This window comes from Panthera pardus, unplaced genomic scaffold (genome assembly GCF_024362965.1).
Source record: "Panthera pardus isolate Hobbes unplaced genomic scaffold, ASM2436296v1 HiC_scaffold_8, whole genome shotgun sequence".
NCBI classification, from domain to species: domain Eukaryota; kingdom Metazoa; phylum Chordata; class Mammalia; order Carnivora; family Felidae; genus Panthera; species Panthera pardus.
In genome coordinates this window covers 153208118-153226463 of record NW_026527013.1, presented here as the reverse complement: position 1 = coordinate 153226463, position 18346 = coordinate 153208118, and the positions used below count along the sequence as shown (strand labels likewise).

The 18346-nt window shown below is 45.7% G+C and overlaps 1 protein-coding gene across 2 annotated transcripts in view; it reads left to right on the top strand.

The window, feature by feature from the left end:
- The first annotated feature begins 3610 nt into the window (after positions 1–3610).
- ZC3HAV1 (zinc finger CCCH-type containing, antiviral 1) overlaps positions 3611–18346 on the top strand; it is a 61848-nt gene continuing 47112 nt past the window's right edge. The window contains exon 1 of one of the 2 annotated variants that reach the window (XM_053896673.1): positions 3611–4608. In XM_053896673.1, the coding sequence (XP_053752648.1) occupies positions 4301–4608 (308 nt within the window). In that variant the 5' untranslated portion in view covers positions 3611–4300. The remainder of the gene's footprint in view (positions 4609–18346) is intronic. The other variant, XM_019452902.2, reaches the window with a different exon arrangement.

Sequence of the window (18346 nt, the reverse complement as noted above, 5' to 3'; positions counted from 1 at the left end):
ATCATGGGTTCAGAATGGGCCATCACAAGCTAGGTCCTATCGGACACATCGACAGGTCAGGCAGGCCTAACATTAGAGCCATCCTAAGATGAAACCAGTCCATCTGATACGGAGCACAACCAAGACCAGAAGGTACAGACAAGCTGCATGAATACACAGCCCACGTCTCCATGTCATTCATTAGGTTACATTGGCGTCCCAGCCCTAGCTTACTCCTAGGACCATACGAGGGGGCCCCACAATAACCAGCTAAAGGAGGAAGGAAAAAGCCCAAGTTGGGGTTGTGAATGAGTCATCCCAGTAGGCAGTACAAGCTGAAAATGGAGGGTGGCTATAGTCTTGGAAAGCAGTGGTGAAGGGAAATCTCTGCAGTGCTCCCATAATAAGTGCAGAGCATTTATTTGAGAAGCTCAAATAAATTTTTTTTATATTCGTTTTTTTAAGAAAGAGAGAGAGAGAGAGCGCGCGCACACACACATACACACGTTTGAACGGGGGAGAGGCAGAGAGGGAGAGAGAGAGAAAGAGAGAATCCCAAACAGGCTCCATGCTGTCAGTGTGGAGCTGGATGCAGGGCTGGACATGGGGCTCAAACTCAAGAATCGTGAGATCATGAGCTGAGCCAAAATCAAGAGTGGGACAGTTAAGGTACTGAACCACCCCGGGGTCCCTTTGGTGGAGGGCTATGATAAGGGCTAGTTGTGGCCTTGCAACCAACTGCAGTGACAGGGGCTAGAGGTCATTCCATTAATTTTCCTCTTCTAAGTTTCCTTACAGGAAGAAGAGTGGCCCACGAAGCCCTGAAGGAGCCGTCCCCTGAATACGGATGGACAAATAGATCCATGTGGCACACAGGGTGACTGTAGTGGACAAGCGTGTGTCAGTCAGACCCCCTTCAAGGCAGGGCTTGCTGCCCAACAGCTAGAAGATGTGTGGAGCTGATAGCCTCCAGCTTTAGCCCCTTCAGGATCTGCTCCAGTGTTTGAGCCCGAGTCATGTACTTGTCCAGTGGCCCCTGGCCACGACTGAGCAGGGCGGCGGTACAAGGGCTTGGGCTTTTCTGCCCAATGTTAGCATGATAGGGAAAAATAGGATAAAATAGGCAGAGAGGGAAATATTAGGGCCTGAGTTTCCTGGGCGGGGTGGGGGGGACAACACATATTTTGGAACAATGTTGGGAGTGTCTGACCACAGCAAACCCCTCTGGGCATAAGGTTCCTCTTAAGAATGTAACAGATACCACACCTTCCCTCCCTGGGGTTTCCCTCAGGAATTTGACAAAAAGACCTGACTAAAAATAAGTAGACCAAAGAGGTATGACCCACAAGGAATGATATGGCCATAGGCCACCCCTCATACAGTGGAAACGAGCCAATCAGGAACGGACAACCCAGCACCTAGAGTTGTCAAGCCAATAAGGGTAAAACCTGAGAAGACACAAGAGGGGAGGGAAAGGGAGGGGGGGGACCAGAACCTTATAAAACAAGGACCCTTGCCTATAGTCCTGGGCATTCACTTTCGAATGTCTCCTCTGTGCAAAGAGAGCTTTCACACTCTTCTTACTGTCTAATCTGATACTCTAATAAACTTCTGCCGGCTGCTCATTTGTGTCCATCTCTTCATTCTCTGAAGCGGCGAGACAATGATTCCCGGGTATTGAGGTAAAACAAAATCCTGCAACATTTCACTCCTGCTCCCCATCGGGCTGGCAAACTTTGTCAGATCCGTATCATTGTCTGACAGCTGCCATAGCCCTAGTCTGCGCCTTCCCTTGACTTTCTCCAGTGCTACACCCCAGGGAATCGTCTGAACATCTCAACTCCTTATCAGGGGAATGCAACCTGTGACAGCACGAATTTCAAAATTTCCCCAAATGTCTGCCTCTTCCCTTCCCACTTTCCCTTATAATTGTTTTTCATGGATTTGAATTGAGAATTTTAGACCTCTATTCCCAACATTTTAGCCAGACTGTACTCTTCCTCCTCCATTCTCCTATATACCCATCGCAGCATTTAGCCACCGATTCCCTTATGTTTTAATATTTTTTTCATGTCTTCTCAAATACAAGCTTCTTGGGGGCAGGGACCAGTTTTTAGTTTTTTGTTTTTTAACTTTTGCATGTTCAGAGCGACTAACTAATGTAAGGGTCACATGGAAAATGCTATGTTGAATTTGACAATGAAAACCCTGTCCTGGGAACCTGTTAGAACACAAATAAGGCCAAGTGGATCGAAGACAATTATGGAAGTGATAGGTAGAGGGAACAAGCCAGATGATCCTGTGTAGGCCCCATGTTTGGCTGCCTTTTATGCCAAAGAACTCTACTCCTGAGAGACATAGTTCATCCACCATGAATTACCAAACTGAGAATTTCTGTTGATCATTTGAAGAATGCCCCCTCTCTCAAAAATAAATATTAAAAAACAATTTTTTTTTAATGTATAGGATTCAGTTGTAAACTTAAATTCTTCAAAACGGGGGTGCCTACGTGGCTCAGAGGAGCATGTGATTTTGATCTCGGGTCATGAGGTCTATCCCCACCTTGGTTGTAGAGATTACATACATACATACACACAAGTTTTAAAAGAAGAAGAAAGAGTGTGAGTAGGGGAAGGGCAGAGAGAGAGGGAGACACAGAATCCAAAGCAGGGCTTTGGGCAAATCCAGGGCCGTCAGCAGAGCCCGACACAGGGCTCAAACTCGCAAACTGGGAGATCATGACCTGAGCCGAAGTCGGATGCTTCACCGACTGAGCCACCCAGGTGCCCATGAATTCTATAAATTTTTTTAAAAAGGTTTATTTCCTATCTGATCAATGACCCCCCCCTTTTTTTTAACTTGGGAGTGTTGGATGGAAAACCTTTTTCTTCTTCCAACTTGGATAGGGTTGGATATGGTGGTTGGGGTCTGCAAATTAACTGACAATAGACAGATTAACAGGGGGAAAGACAAGGTTTATTTTCACATTGGGAGGTGGGGGGAGCTCCCAGTAATGGAAAAGTCCTGGAATAGCTGAAGTTTATCTATCTCAATTTAACAAAAGAGTTTATTTAGAGCTTCAATGGGAGAATTAGGAAGGTTCTATTGGGCTTTCTGATGCTAATGGATGGGCAGTCTGTCTTCCTTGGGCGGCTGAATTAGCAGGAAGCTCCCTTGGAAGGGGGTTAATGGCAGCTGTATCTGAAGGAGGCTCTGCTTTGAGATTGAGAATTTCAGGCAAAAATTCCTTCTGCATCTTCTGTAGCCCGAATGTTTTCACTTTAAGACAATCTTTATACCGACTCTGGGGGTCCAAGAGGGTCTCCACAAGGGATAAGGCCTTGTCCAAACGCACAAAGAGAGGAACCCATCTGAAATTTCGGGATATGTCTAAGCATGCCTCTCTGTGACCACTTGCCCTTGAGAATTAAGTGGTACCTGGGACACCCCAGTTACCGATCACAGGCAGGCAAAACAGTGGCAAGAAGGGGGAGAGGGTTCTTCAAAAAGCTCTTGCGAAGACGAAAAAGAGCGAGAGCAATAATCGCTGTTCTTTAAGAGGGCATGGTGTTGAGGGAGAAAGTGCACATCGGTCCTGGCCAGGTGGACCACGATCTGGGGCGTGGGGCCAGATCTGGAGAACCTCGGGTACATCCAGGTTCCAGCTTAATGGTTGTGTCTACTCAAGTTACTTACTTCCTGAAGTACAGAATTAGGATAATAGCATCTAATCCTTGGAGTTGTTGAGAAGATTCACCAAGAGCGAAGGCCGGGCACCCAGCTTCGGGCGAGCGCTCGCTAAGGTCGGTTCTTTTCCCGGAATGGGTGGGGTGGAGAACAGAGAACTCCTCCAGGGGGCTCCTAAGACTCGCGTCATTCGCCACTCGGGCTGGCTTATAAAAAACTCCACCGGGGCCCCAGATCATTTTTAGTTTCAATTCTTTCGGAAGAAGCCTCGCTGTGCCCAGCTGGGGAACGTCACCCTGGCGGAGCCAAGAACCCAGCGAAGGGGTCCGGCGGTTGCGGAAGTCGCCGGCAGACCCGCACGCGCCGTTCGCTTTCTTTCCCTTCGGCTGCCGTCGCGGTTCACTTTCAGTCCGGCACCGGGATCGGGTCGGGGAGTTCCGGCCTCCCGACCCAGGGCCGAGCGGGAAAACGAAACCGCTGGGCTCAGCTAACGGCGGCGAGGAGCGCGCGCTCGCTGGTCCCGGGCGCGCCCAGCGCAGCACCGCCCGCTCCCGCCCCCGCCCCCGGGGCTCCTATAAGTTTCGATTCTCCCCGGAGCAGCGTCCCGCGCCGCGGCCGGCCAGCGCAGCGCGCCATGGCGGACCCGGAGGTGTGCTGCTTCATCACCAAAATCCTGTGCGCCCACGGGGGCCGCATGGCCCTGGACGCGCTGCTCGAAAAGATCGCGCTCACCGAGGCGCAGCTCCGCGAAGTGCTGGAGGCGGCTGGGCCCGACCGATTCGTGTTGCTGGAGACCGGCGACAGGGCCAGGGTCACCGGCTTCGTGGTGGCCACCACCCGAGCCCGGGTCTGCCGTCGCAAGTACTGCCAGAGACCGTGCGAAGACCTGCACCTCTGCAAACTCAACCTGCTGGGCCGGTGCCGCTATTCGCAGTCGGAGAGGTGAGTGCACGGAGAAGGGGCGGCTTCCCCAGGCCCGGGTCTGGGAGCACCGTCGGGGGCCCGCTGCTCCGCGACGGGCGCGGGCGTCGTACCCGACCGCGTCTGCCTCCGGCGTCCCGCCTCTCTGCTCCCCTGGGAGAGCCCCTGCCCCGCCCGTGCTTCTGCTGGTGGAGGTTCTCCTCCGTCCAGCGCCTCCAGATCTTTTCTGGAATTTGGCCAACCCGATATCGCTCCGGGGAAGACTGCGGGGATACAGTATTTTGGGGCGAGCCTGGGTCTAGAACTTTTGGAGGCAGGTTTGAGAACGAAGGAAAACGCCCCCACTGTCTGGAATCTTGAGTCTTTCCCTCGGCGCTGTCTTCCTCCCTAGGCGTGTTGCACCCTCCGCAGCGGGATCCGTCTCCACCGCAGCGAGCTGGCCCTTTCGCTTGGGCGTTCATTCCTTGCCGCCTCCGCGCCCCTCATTATCACTTTTCTGATCTCCGAACCTAGTACGCACCGCCTGCCCTGAAAGGGCCTCCTCAAGGTTCCTCGATGTTGCAGTGTCCTCTCCCAGTGCTCCTGCCCCAACGTCTTCCTGATGGCCCAAACTGGTGACCGCCCATTCTTGGGACCACTTTGAAATAGTGCGGCTTTTCCCTCAGGCAGCTGCTTCTGGGTTTCCCCTTGTTCGTTTTTTTGGCCTCCTAAATCTAGTGTGCCCCGAATTTGGGTTAAGCCTTTTGACCTGTCTTCCCAGTGTCTCCCTAAGAGAGCTCACTCCCTAGGGTTCTGCTGTCACATATCCAAAGATGGCTCCCATTTGTACACGGGCTGACCCTGCCTTCCTGCTTCATCTGGGTTCTTCCTCTCATCTGTACCTGAATATGCTGCCAATCAGTCACTCTCCTCTTCTTTCCTCCGGGAAAGAACTCCCTCTTCACCTTTCTCAATACCTTAATCACCAAGCCTTTCTCTTGGTCCCCTTCCTGCCCAGTTCCGTCCCATCCCACTTCTTGTTGACCCTCTGTTCAATTAGTGAACGATTGTCTCCGACCATAGTCTTTCTCCCGGTGTTTTGTCTCCCTGTGCACTTATGCTCAATTTTTCTTGATGTAGTAGTACTTTTCACCCTTGGCTCCTTCTTAAAAACTTTTAAGGGATGTCTTGGTGTGCAAAATGGTGGCCATCAATCTTTTGATCTTGTGATTTTTAGGAAAAAATTTTAGACTACTAACCCCCAATATATGTGTTGTAAAAGCATACAAAATACAGGTGTTTTAAATGGATGAGGTCAATGAGATAGTTTTTTTTCTTTTAAAGTTTGTTTGGGACAAAATGGTAAACAATTTTAAAAAGTGCTGAATGTGCTCCGTTATTAAAAAAAAAATTATTGAATATGTTGTGAGACACCAATTTGAAAGTATGTTTTTAAGTTGGAGGTACATCATAAATGAGTGTAGAGGGAGTCCTCCTAAGTCACAGTAACCCAGGAAATCTGGGAGGAGGAAAGGAGGGTGGAGGGTAGAAGATAGAAAGGGATAGAATGTTCTAGCACTCTACTGAATAACACGCAGTTGTAAGGCCTCGTTACCTTTTTATTTTATTTTACTTATTTTTGGTTCTTTCCTGTTCTGTTACTAAAAATTCTTCAATTAGCATTGGCTTTTAGTTTTAAATACGTATTTCTCTTTTAATTGATTACTCTGGATATTTTCAAAATATACTAGAGAAAAGAGAATAGTGAACTGCCATGTGCCCATCATTTCAATTCAGCAGTCTTCACAATATGGCCAATCTTATTTCATTTATTTCCCCCTCTCCATCCCTGTCCCCGGCTCCAACATGTTATGTGTTTTGTAAATTCTTTAGTATCTCTAAAGGATAAGGACTCTATTTTATTCACATAAGCTCAGTAAACAATTATAATTTTTTACAGTTACAATTTTAATATACTCTAATATCCAGTTGGCATTCAAATTTCCCTGATTATCTTATAATAGGACTTGAATCTTCAGGAAAAAACCTATAAAGACATAATCCATAATTGTTTAAAAATGTTGCATATCCAGTATGTTTAGAAACTTTCAATTTTTTTTTAACGTTTGTTTATTTTTGAGACAGAGTGAGACAGAGCGTGAACGGGGGAGGGTCAGAGAGAGAGGGAGACACAGAATCTGAAACAGGCTCCAGGCTCTGAGCGGTCAGCACAGAGCCCGTCGCGGGGCTCGAACTCATGGACCGTGAGATCGTCACCTGAGCTGAAGTCGGACGCTTAACCTTAACCGACTGAGCCACCCAGGCGCCCCATAGAAACTTTCAATTTCTTACACACAATATGTTTAAAAACTTTAGTGTTTTTTTTTTAAGGAACTTTAGATTTTTGTTTTATGAATATTATTCTGGTATTTGTGTGGGGTGTGTGTGTGTGTGTGTGTATGGTTTGAAACATCAAAACCATTTTAAACCATAAGTTTAAACTTACTAGTGAAGTGATGAATTTTTACTTTATTGGTAAAGTATTGGTCTAGTTTATTTATTGGTCTAGTTGTATTTTTTATTTCCTTTTTCATCACTTTTGAATAGGAGAATTACAAATTTTTAATCCATTAAAGTGCATTGTGTCTTCATAATAGGGCTCTTGGGAGTATTTTTTTTTTTTTGACTCAAAACCTCGAAAATATGTTTTTTCCCCAAGTATGTTTTTTTTAATATATTAAAAAAAATTTTTTTTTTTAACGTTTTTTTATTTATTTTTGAGACAGAGAGAGACAGAGCATGAACGGGGGAGGGGCAGAGAGAGAGGGAGACACAGAATCGGAAGCAGGCTCCAGGCTCCGAGCCATCAGCCCAGAGCCCGACTCGGGGCTGGAACTCACGGACCGTGAGATCGTGACCTGAGCTGAAGTCGGACGCTTAACCGACTGAGCCACCCAGGCGCCCCTCCCCAAGTATGTTTTAAAACTATTCCCCCTTCTTAGAAAATTAATAAAATCATCTAAAACTTGACATGTGGAAGTCTAAAGGATTTTCCTTGTGGATTACAGGTTAATGGGATCTATTGACCAATTGATACTCATATTGAACTTAACCATTACCTTTCTCTCCCTGAGGGCAGTTTGCATTTGGCTGGACTTAGTAAATTTCCTTTATATTTCCTTATGTAAAAATTCTTTTATATTCATGGATAGGATTTCTCCTATCTATCTTGCAGTTCTAGTCTTTCTCTTATATTGCTTTTAGCAGTACATGTTAGTCAACAAGGGCTTGCTTCACTGTTGGGTGTTTATTTGTTTTGGTGCATCAGTTTAGATATTTCTATTTTGCTTTACTGAAATACATGCCCACACATGGAGCTCTAATCCCAGGTCTGTCGCAAACAATAACTACCATTCATTGAACAAATAGCTATCAAGCATTATGATAAGCACTTTGGAGATGGTATCCAAGAGAGTCTTTACTATAGCTCTCGAGATAGGTGTTATAAATCCCATCTTAATATAAAGAAACTCAGGCCCAGACCTCTTCAGAAATTTACCGAAGGTCGCATAGCAGGTAGCTGGCAGTTACTGTGGAATCCAGATCACTGCACGGTTTCTTAACTAGCCACTTGTGTTGTGAAGTAGCTGTATGAAGTACGACCTTTCATTAATTCAAGTTTTTTTGTTTTTTGTTTTTCAAGCAAGACTGTTTAACTGTGTAAAGCAGGCTGCCTGAGCGTTTTCAACTAGCTTTGTGGTTTTTTGCCAATGTGGGTGTTTCCTCTGGGCTCTTTCCTGTTTGTATGCCTTTCCCGTTTGGTTAATTGTAACTTTGGGTGGGGTGGGTAGATGGGAAGAGGTTTAATTGACTATTTAATAAATTGAAAAAAAACCGCCCAAATTGCAAAGAATAATGTGACGAGCATCAGAGTATGTATATACTCTCAATATGTAATATAACAAAAGTTCTATAAAAGAAAGTACTATATAATAAGATTACAACTCATCTCTCAGAATAAATATTTACGTTTTTTCATTTTTGCTTATCTTTTAAAGGAAAATAAAAACCATAACAAGCCTAAAACTACTTTCTATTTCCTAGTCTCATTCCCTCCAGTCTTCAGAAGCAACATCAGTTAGGATTATGGTGTGTGTTCTGCCCCCCCATGCTTTTATAACTTCCTCCCGCATACATTTGTGTGTGTGTGTGTGTGTGTGTGTGTGTATGTGTGTGTGTACATACATACACACACACACACACACACACACACACAAAATGTAGTGTTGTTTTGTATTTTTTTTAAGATTTTATTTTATTTATTAAATTTTTTTAATGTTTATTTTTGTAGGAGAGAGACAGAGCGTGAGCGGGGGAGGGGCAGAGAGAGAGGGAGACACAAGAATTTGAAGCAGGCTCCAGGCTCTGGGCTGTCAGCACAAAGCCTGATGGGGGCTCCAACTCACGGGCCATGAGATCATGACCTGAGCTGAAGTCAGACACTTAACCAACTGAGCTACCCAGGTGCCCCTAAAGATTTTATTTTTAAGTAATCTCTATACCCAACATGGGACTCGAACTTACAACTCCAAGATAGGTTGACTGAGTTAGCCCAGCGCCCCATGTTTTATGTATTTAGAATTTTTACTCTGTGTTACTTTTTTGGGGATCTATTCATGTTGATACATAAGGATCCAATTTATTCATTTTAACAGCTGTATAGTATTTCATATGATTTATAGCACAGTTCAGTGCCTACTGCTCCAATAATGGGCATCTGGGATATTTCCAATTTTTTTTTTTGCTGTAACAAACCATGCTGTCAAGAATATACATGTCTCTGGTGCTTTTCCAGAGTGGGTCATTACGAAGTGGAATTGCTGTGTTGAGTGTTGAATGGTTGCAGTTTCAACTTTTCTAGATTCTGACAAATATTTTCATGTTTGAGAGTCCCAGTGTCCCCATCTTATGGCCAGCTGGCACTTCGTATTATCAGACTTTTTACATTTATGCCAATTAAAAGGGCATAAGTTGTTTACTTTTAAAGTAATTTTCTCTCTGAAGTTTTTATTATGTGGTATTTGAGTCTTATGAAAATATATAAAGCATACAATGAGTTACCTGTGTACCCATGAATCGACTTCAGAAATACAATACTGCTGTTATCCCTCCCCCCGAATTCTCTTTCTTGATCATCTCCCCCATCTTATACGTGATAACTAGAGATAAATAAACTGTTCTTTTTTCCTCCTCAGCTTTATGGAGGTAGCATGGACTAATAAACATTGTTTATATTTAAGGTATTACAATGTGGTATTTTGTTTTTGTTTTTGTTTTTTTTTAAGTAATTTGTAAACCCAAGTGAGGCTTGAACTCCTGACCCCAAGATCGAGTCTGAGCTAGCTAGGCACCCCGCCATGTGATACTTTGATATATGTATACATTATGAAATAATTCCCCTCAGTCAAGCTAATTAAGCTATCTATCTCCTCATCAATTTTCCCTCTTTTTTTTTTTAATGATGAAAACACTTCTGATCAACTTTCTTAGCAAATTTTGAGAATACATTCTTGTTATCTACAGGCACCATGGTGTCCCTTAGAGCTCCAGAATTTGTTCATCTTATAACTGAAAATTTGTATCCTTTGACCGGGATCCCCTTACCAACCCCACTCCCCACTCCAGTCCCTGGCAACCACCATTTGACCTTGTGTGGGTGTGACTTTTTAGATTCTACGTATAAGAGATCATACAGTTATTTGTGTTTGGCTTATTTTGTGTGCACAACATGATGATTCTGAGACTCACCCCTAATGTGCAGAGCCCTGTTTATGTTTCTGTACCGTCTGGAGACCTGGACAAGATGGACTTCTGCCCTGGGGCCTCTGCTTTACAACCCTAGTTCTGGCCCTCTTTTAGTTGTGTCCCTGCTCACTCTTTGAGGAGTCCATGAGGCCATCTAGAACCTCTAGTCCCCACTTGCATTCTAGACCATGCTCTGGGTTTCTGGGACCCTGGAATTCCCGAACCCACAGCCACAGCCTGGATGGCTTCTTCCCCAGGTCTTCCTACATGCGGCTGGCATGTCTGTTGCCTCCGTATGATGGCTCCAGCAGTGTGGGACACAGCTGGGGGTGAGAAGAGAGAAGTGGTAGGCCAGAGTCGCAAGCCAGGGCCGATTGTCTTCATCCTCCTCTATCCTATTCTATCTATATCCTATATATCCCTTCTATATCCATTCTTCCATATCCTTCTATATCCACCAGAGAACTTGGTGGAGTCTGAGAATTCTCCGTTTGAACTTGGCTTTCCAGCTCATTATGAAAGTATGTTATTGAGACAGGAAGACGGAACGTATTTTATTGAACCACTTCGGAGCTTGATTGTTTACTTTTCAACATTTGGGCACTTGCTGCATGGACCTCCATTTTGCCCCGAGTCCCCTGCTTTAGTTCTTTCAAATGCAGAGCTTTCTTTTGTAGGAAATGTGTGTACTTTATATGTCAATGTTTTCTTATTATCAAAATATAGATTGTCTTTGATTTTTTGCTGTTACAGACCCTGATGCGTTGAATTTTATGGGATGTCTCTCCGTGTGTACCAAGAGTTCCCTAGATGTCTAGTAGTAGAACTTCCACGTTTATCTTTAGTTCTATGAGATGGTACCAACTTGTCTTCCGAGTGTGTATACAAGGTTTTACTACCACTGGGAGAACATGAGCGTTCCCTTGCTTCATATCCTCGCCGTTTGACAATCATCAGCCTTTTTTTGCGGGGCGGGGAACAGATAAAGAGGTACAATAGCTTTTATTGCTTTGCCAGGCAAAGGAGGCGGCAGCAAGCTATGGCCTTCAAAAACCTGCAAGCCTGGCTGGAGGAGACATCGTCAGCCTTTTAAAATTTGTGCCAATACAAGTAATGTGAAAACTTACCTCATCGTGGTTTTAACTCATTACATATTTCTGGGTCTCCAGCCGCTCTAAGACCTAATGCTCAAATTTATGTTTCCCTTCCTTGGCGCCTAATTCTTAGCAGTTGCTTCTTATTTCCATCTTTCATTTTTCTTTTGCATTTTATTGGTCTTAATTTTTGCTTGTAATGGTCTTTATTTATTTTTTTTTTACCATTTTCAAGTGTTACAGTTCACACTTACCTTGATGAGCACTGAGTAATGTTAGAATCGCTGAACCACTATAACATCCACCTGAAACGAATATAACGCTGTGTATTAACTATGCTGGAATTAAAATAAAAAAAAAGAATGACCTTCAAACTGGGGGAAAAAAAGCGTACAGTTCAATGGCAATAAGTACATTCATGATGTTGTACACCCATTACGGCTATCTAGTTCCAGAACATTTTCCTCACCCCAAACAGGAACCCTATACCCATCTGTAGTCACCCTGTCTTCCCCTCTCCCCGGCCCCCGGCAACCTCTAATCTGTCTCTGTGGATTTGCCTGTTCTGGATATTTCTTACAAATGGAATCCTACGGTATTTGTCCCACTGTGTCTGGCTTCTTTCACTTAGCACAATGTTTGTTTCAAAGGTTTGCCTTTTACTTTTGCATGTTACCTGTCATATGTGTGGCGTATTTACCGAGGAGTCTTTCTGGAAGTTCCTTCTGTTACCAGTTGTCCTCAGTCCGTGGAGTCTCGCGGTTAGGCTGATGGCCATAGAGACTGCTGTTTTCTGTGACATCAGGGCCCAGAGGGGTGTGGGGCCCGTAGGAATCATTTGGGAATTTGCATCCTCTTTTCACATTTGTTTCATGTTTATTTTCATTTGGCCGAATCTGACTTTCGATTTCTGCAGCTTTCTGCAGAAATTCAGCTAAGAAACATAACGACATTATAGGCGGCCCTATGAATCTTGGTAAAATGTTGAATAAGTGACAGAGAAGCATCTGATAACAATAGATTTTCTACTTTTTACATAGTATAGAGATAGCAGCATTAAATGGTGAAACTAAATACAGATTTGTTTTCCTCCCATAAAAGGGTTCTCATTTGCTTACTGGTCCTGACCATATTTACCTCCAAATGGGTATCTCTGATCTCTACCTAAAGGCTACTCTGCAATTGGCAAGGCTCCAGGGTGGGGGTGGAAAAGGAGTGAAGGAATCCAGAAGGACCTAGGATTTCAGGCCCAGGGAGAAATCATTTCAAACAAGCGGGAACAGAGGAGCTGGACTCAGGTTTCGAGGAGAGAATGGAGACCCGTTTCACTGTCTTTTGGGCTCTGCCACACTTCAGAAAGATTTTCATCCATTTCAGACCAACTATGAGCATCAGGTAACAAGTCACCTAGGGGAGTAATTTCCAAACATTTTGATTCCTGACTCCTGTCAATAGAGAACATTTTGAGCATGGACTCCTATTATAAATATATTTACTTAAAAAATCACATAACTAACGTGTAACTTCGTAGTTTGTATATTAAATATTTACTCACTTTTTTATCTTTTTAAAAAAATATTTTTGGGCGGGGGGTGGGCGGGGCAGAGAGAGTGAGAGAGAGAATCCCAAGAGGCCCCGCCCTGTCAGCACGGAGTCCGGTGCGAGGCTTGATCTCACAAAATAGGAGATCATGACCTGAGCGGAAATCAAGAATCGGACACTTAACCGGCCGAGCCACCCATGTGCCCCTCACTTTTTTATCTTTTAAAAGAACTTTAAAATCAACTTTATTGAGGTGTGATTCACATACAGTAAAATGCACCCATTTAAAGTATCCAGGTTGCGCGGCGCCCGGGTGGCTCAGTCGGTTGAGCGTCCGACTTCCGGCTCAGGTCATGATCTCACGGTTGGTGAGTTTGAGTTTCACGAACCCCGCGTTGGGCTCTGTGCTGACAGCTTGGAGCCTGGAACCTGCTTCGGATTCTGTGTCTCCCAATCTCTCTCTCTGTCTCTCTCTGTCTCTCTCTGTCCCTCCCCTGCTCATGCTCTGTCTCTCTCTCCCCAAAATAAATAAAAACATTAAAAAAAAAGTATCCAGGGTGCAGTCTTGATAAACGGATATATCCCCATGTAACCCTCGCCACGATCAAGGTGTAGAAAATTTCTATTAGGCCTAAGGCTATCTTGTGCACCTTCTGAGTTAACCGGTCCATCTTCCCCTACTCCTCCACATCTTATAGCCCAGGCAATATTTTTTTTTACTTTTTTAGGTAAGAAATACATGTAAAGAGTTGTAACATTTTTTTCCTGTACCCTGAGTTTATCAGCCTTGGGTAGCCCCTGGTGGATAGTAGGTACCCAGCTCTGGAGCAGTACTTCTCAGACTTTGATATATATCTGAATCACTTGGGGAGGGCTTACGAAAATGCAGATTTCCCTGTCACACATCAGACATTCTGGTTCAGAGGGGTGGGCTGGGCCCGGGGATCTGCATTTTCCCCATCATCCTACAGATTGTTTTGCAGGGGTCCGTGAACCACACTTTCAGAAACAGCACCGATCTGCTTCCTGGTAGATTGCAAAAACGAGGTTTCATGTGGCTTCGGCATTTGAGGGCATAAAAGAGAAATGAGATGGATTCTTTAGCGCAGGCTGAACACAAGTTGAAAAAAGTATTGCTTTTCTCCGGGGTTAGGGCGACCTATCTGTTACTTTTCTGTGATAGAACCACAAGACCTACAGGAAGCCTGGGGCATTCTTGCCCCCTCCATCAGCATATATTTATGGAGCACATGCTTTGTGTGGCAAAGAGTAGGCTATTCTAGAGGCTTCTGCCCCTTCCTCTCTCGCGAAAGGAACCCTCAAACCACCGTTAAATAGTTTATTACTTTTTCCCTCTAGTTTAACATTCCTCTTAATTTCCAAAGGGATTTATGTTGGGAAGTATGGCAGGGGAAGAAGGAGAAGGGGTATGTGTGAGGAGAGGAGTCTTGTGGGTCACTTTCTCTAATTGTGAACATTGTGGTGACACCACCACCACCTCTCAACGCTTTACCCTTCCTATGCTTTTTCTCAGCCCTGATGTGGACTTAGGGTGATGGGTCCAACCTTTGCAGTACATTGGAATCACTTGAGGAATCTTTAAAAAAAATACTGATGCCCAGGGCGCCTGGGTGGCTGAGTCGTGAAGCATCTGACTTCGGCTCAGGTCATGATCTCACTGTTCCGTGAGCTCGTGTCCCACTTCAGGTGAGCCCTGCCTCTCTCTCTCTCTCTCTCTCTCTCTCTCTCTCTCTCTCTCCCTCCCCCTCCCCCTCCTTCTCTCCCTCCCTTTCTCTCTCTCTGCCCCTCGCTCACTTGCGCCCTCTGTCTCAAAAAAAAAAAAAAAAATACAGATGCCCTGCTCCTACCCCTGCACATCCTGATTTAATTGGTATGGAGTATGGCTTGGGCACTGGCATTTATTAGAAGTCACTAGGTGATTCTAATAGGCGGTACTAAGGGTGCTGGAGTCTGGGGCATTGTCTGCAATAACAGAGAGACGATTTGGGGGTGCCTCACCCTTGGTACAGTAGACTACACCCAGATCCTCAGCACCCTCCCCAACCCCTCCCATCCTCTGTGGGCCCCCATCCTCCTATCACCCTCCGCTGCCCAGAGTCTTGCAGCCAACCAGGTGCATTCCTGTCCCCAGGCCGAGGCCTGCAGCTGGTACCCCTTGAGCTCACCCTGTGGCAGCAGTCAGTTGACCTCTTCTTTGCACCTTGTGTGTTCCGGGTAGTACAGTTGTGGTTAAAGCCGGTTCTTGTCTTCAGTTCCATGCTTTCTCTTCCCCCACACCGTCCCTTATCCTGTTCCTGCGCTTTCTATTCGTCTGCTCTGATTCTCCCCCGCCATCTTACTTGGGCTTCCAGATTCACTGAGCCATCCCTACCTCTAGTCACATGGCAACTTAACCTTGAACATCAGCTGTACAAACAGAGCGAACAGGAGTCTCATGGCTTTGAAATAATACTTCATTATGGCTTTTATGGGTGGGTGACATTTTCTTCTTAAATCAGCGTTCTCTAGATTTTATCTTTCACACATCCTGGTTCCTTTTTCACCTGGTTTACATCACGATGAGCTATTTCCTGTTTTCTGTGCAAATCAACTATATCTTTGTTTTTTATCAGCCCCTCCCCACAAGGTGTTGGGGAGCTGAGGGGGCTAGTGGGAGAAGGGAAGGGGTATTTGGAGACACATCACTGTCAAAAAACAAGACTCTCCCTTAGGTTGGTATGTTTTTCCCGTTGATTTGGTTGTTGAGTCCAGGGCCGGCTCTGTATTTACCAGCTCGCTAAGCGTCAGAGCTTGGAGGTGACTGTCTAATTCAGGAACCTCCCTTAGATTCTGATCTGACTAGTCCAACTAACAATTCTCAGTTGCCACTGCACAGTACCATCACCTGCCACCCCCTGTCAAATTAAATCAGGCTCTGAGGGTTTGGCTTAGGTATTTCTGAACACTCCCTGGTTGATGATTGTGCGTAGCCAGGGATGAGAGGCACTCCGCCGCCCAGACCTCATCTGAGGTGCGGGGGAGGATTTATTGCCAGGGTTAAAATAACATTTTGTTCTGCGGCTGGAAGGGAAGAGTGAAAAAAGGTCATTTGTTTGTAGGCTTTGGCCCGAGATCCCTGAAGCGGAGACCATTCTGCCTCTTTCAAGGCCATCTTTGCCCTTTTTATAAAAAGTTATCATCTCCCACCCCAACTCACGCTGTTTGAAGTTTATCTGCTCCAAGTACAGGCAGAATTGTGCCAACACTTGCTTTCCCTCTGAGCACTTCATAATGGTTTGCGGGAGAGCTCGTCTCTGTGCTGGGAGGTGGGGACTCTCTGTGGCCGTGCCCCCGCCTTCTGCAGGCCCCCCTGTCCTTTGTAGAAGGTAGCTGGAGCCTCTACTGGCAAGTGTCCCCAGCCAGCCAGCAGCAGCAAGCGGCTTTAGTACCTGGGCACTTGTTAGACATGCGCAGACCTACGGAGCACAACCTCGGGGTGGGGCCCAGCAACCTGTGTTCTAACAAACCTTCTAAAAATTTTTTTTTAATGTTTACTTACTTATTTTTGAGAAAGAGAGAGGGAATGTAAGCGAGGGAGGGGCAGAGAGAGAAGGAGACAGAGAATCTGAAGTAGGCTCCAAAGCTCCCAGCTGTCAGTACAGAGCCCGACGTGGGGCTTGAACTTGCGAACCACGAGATCATGACCTGAGCTGAAGTCTGACGCTTAACCGACTGAGCCACCCAGGCTCCCCCTCTAACAAACCTTCTAGATGACTCTGACCAGCGCTAAGAGTTTGAGACTCAACCAGTAGGTCTGGGATGGGACCTGAGAATTTGCATTTCTGACAACCTTCCAGTGACGCTGGTCGAGGGACCTCACTTTGAGAACCACTGGCTTAGAGAACCCGAGGAAGCCATGGCAGATTTTCACTCTTTTTCCCCACTTAAGCCTCCTGGTCAACATTACGGCCCTGGAGCTGGGGCAGAGTGGTCAGCACAAAGTGGGAAGGAAGGTTCTGCCACCTGAAACCTAAAACATGACCTCCATCCGGCTCTAACTGCAACCGGTTCGGCTGAAATTGTCTCCTCAATGCAAGTTGTAAGAAATAGTTTCTATCGTTTCTTGTGTCCTTGCTACATGCGATGTCCTTAATGTGATTTCTGTGCATTCTCTCTCCTTCTACTCCACTCTTGATTGATTTTCCATTTAATAGTGGGGAATAGCGGTTTAAATAAGCCAGAATGACTTTCCTTTCCTTTCCTTTCCTTTCCTTTCCTTTCCTTTCCTTTCCTTTCCTTTCCTTTCCTTTCCTTTCCTTTCCTTTCCTTTCCTTTCTTTTTTTTTTTTTCCCCTTTTGGGTTTGTAAAAGTTTCAATCTGTTTTTGTTTTTACCAGATTAGGTTTTTTTTTTGTTTGTTTGTTTTTTTAGATTGGGGTTCCTTTTTTGGAGTTACCTTTGATTTCCCATTTTATCCAGCCTCAGTCTCCCAAAGTAAAAAGTAAACCACTACATCATAGGATTATTGCGGTGACTATATTAAATAACAGAGGCATGGTTGCCGTCCCTCAGTAAACGTGCAATACACCTTGGGTTTTGTACTCTTGGGCTTAACTCCCAAACAGGTGAGCTTGAACCGCCCCACCCCCGAGGCTGACCCAACAGGCTGAAATTAGGGCAAAGAGAAAGCCCCTGAGGAGTTGGGAGACATCCAGGGAATGTGGGGAAATGGAGTAGGGCCTCCCATGGAGGAGCCTGCAGGTCAGAGAGGCTGGACGTAGATGTTGCAGACTGAAGCTGGGTGGCAGGTGAGTGTCATGAGTCTGGAGGAATGAGCAGTTTGCCTGAGGGTAGAGAGAAATGAGGAGTGAAACTGAGCCTTCATTCAGGCCCCAGCCAGGACCCGGCCCGGGCAGCTGGGGCTCTTTCTTCAGGCGGGAGTGTCGTGGGTGAGCTCGGAAAAGCCTACTGACTCTGGGTTTCAGGCAGACCCATTGGGCTGCCTGGTGGTCTTGAGTTATTTAGAGGAACTGTTGACTTTGGGGACCTTGGAAGTGCCCCACTCCTCCTCAGCTAGGACAGGTTAGACCAAGGCTGCCTCTCGGAGCTCTGTCCTCTACCATGACGCTTATTTAGCCATACAAAGGGGGACATAGTCTTGGCACGGTGTGCAGGATATCTGGGTTGGAGCTGAGAGGAAAGTGAAGATTCTAAATTCCTTTCAAGTAACAGTTGTCAGGTATCTCTGAGACAGACCAGCGGAACCTTCTAGCTGTGGGGTGTTTGTTTCAACCGAGGTCATTTTCAGCTCCCTCCCACGAGAGGGTCGTTAATGAGAAT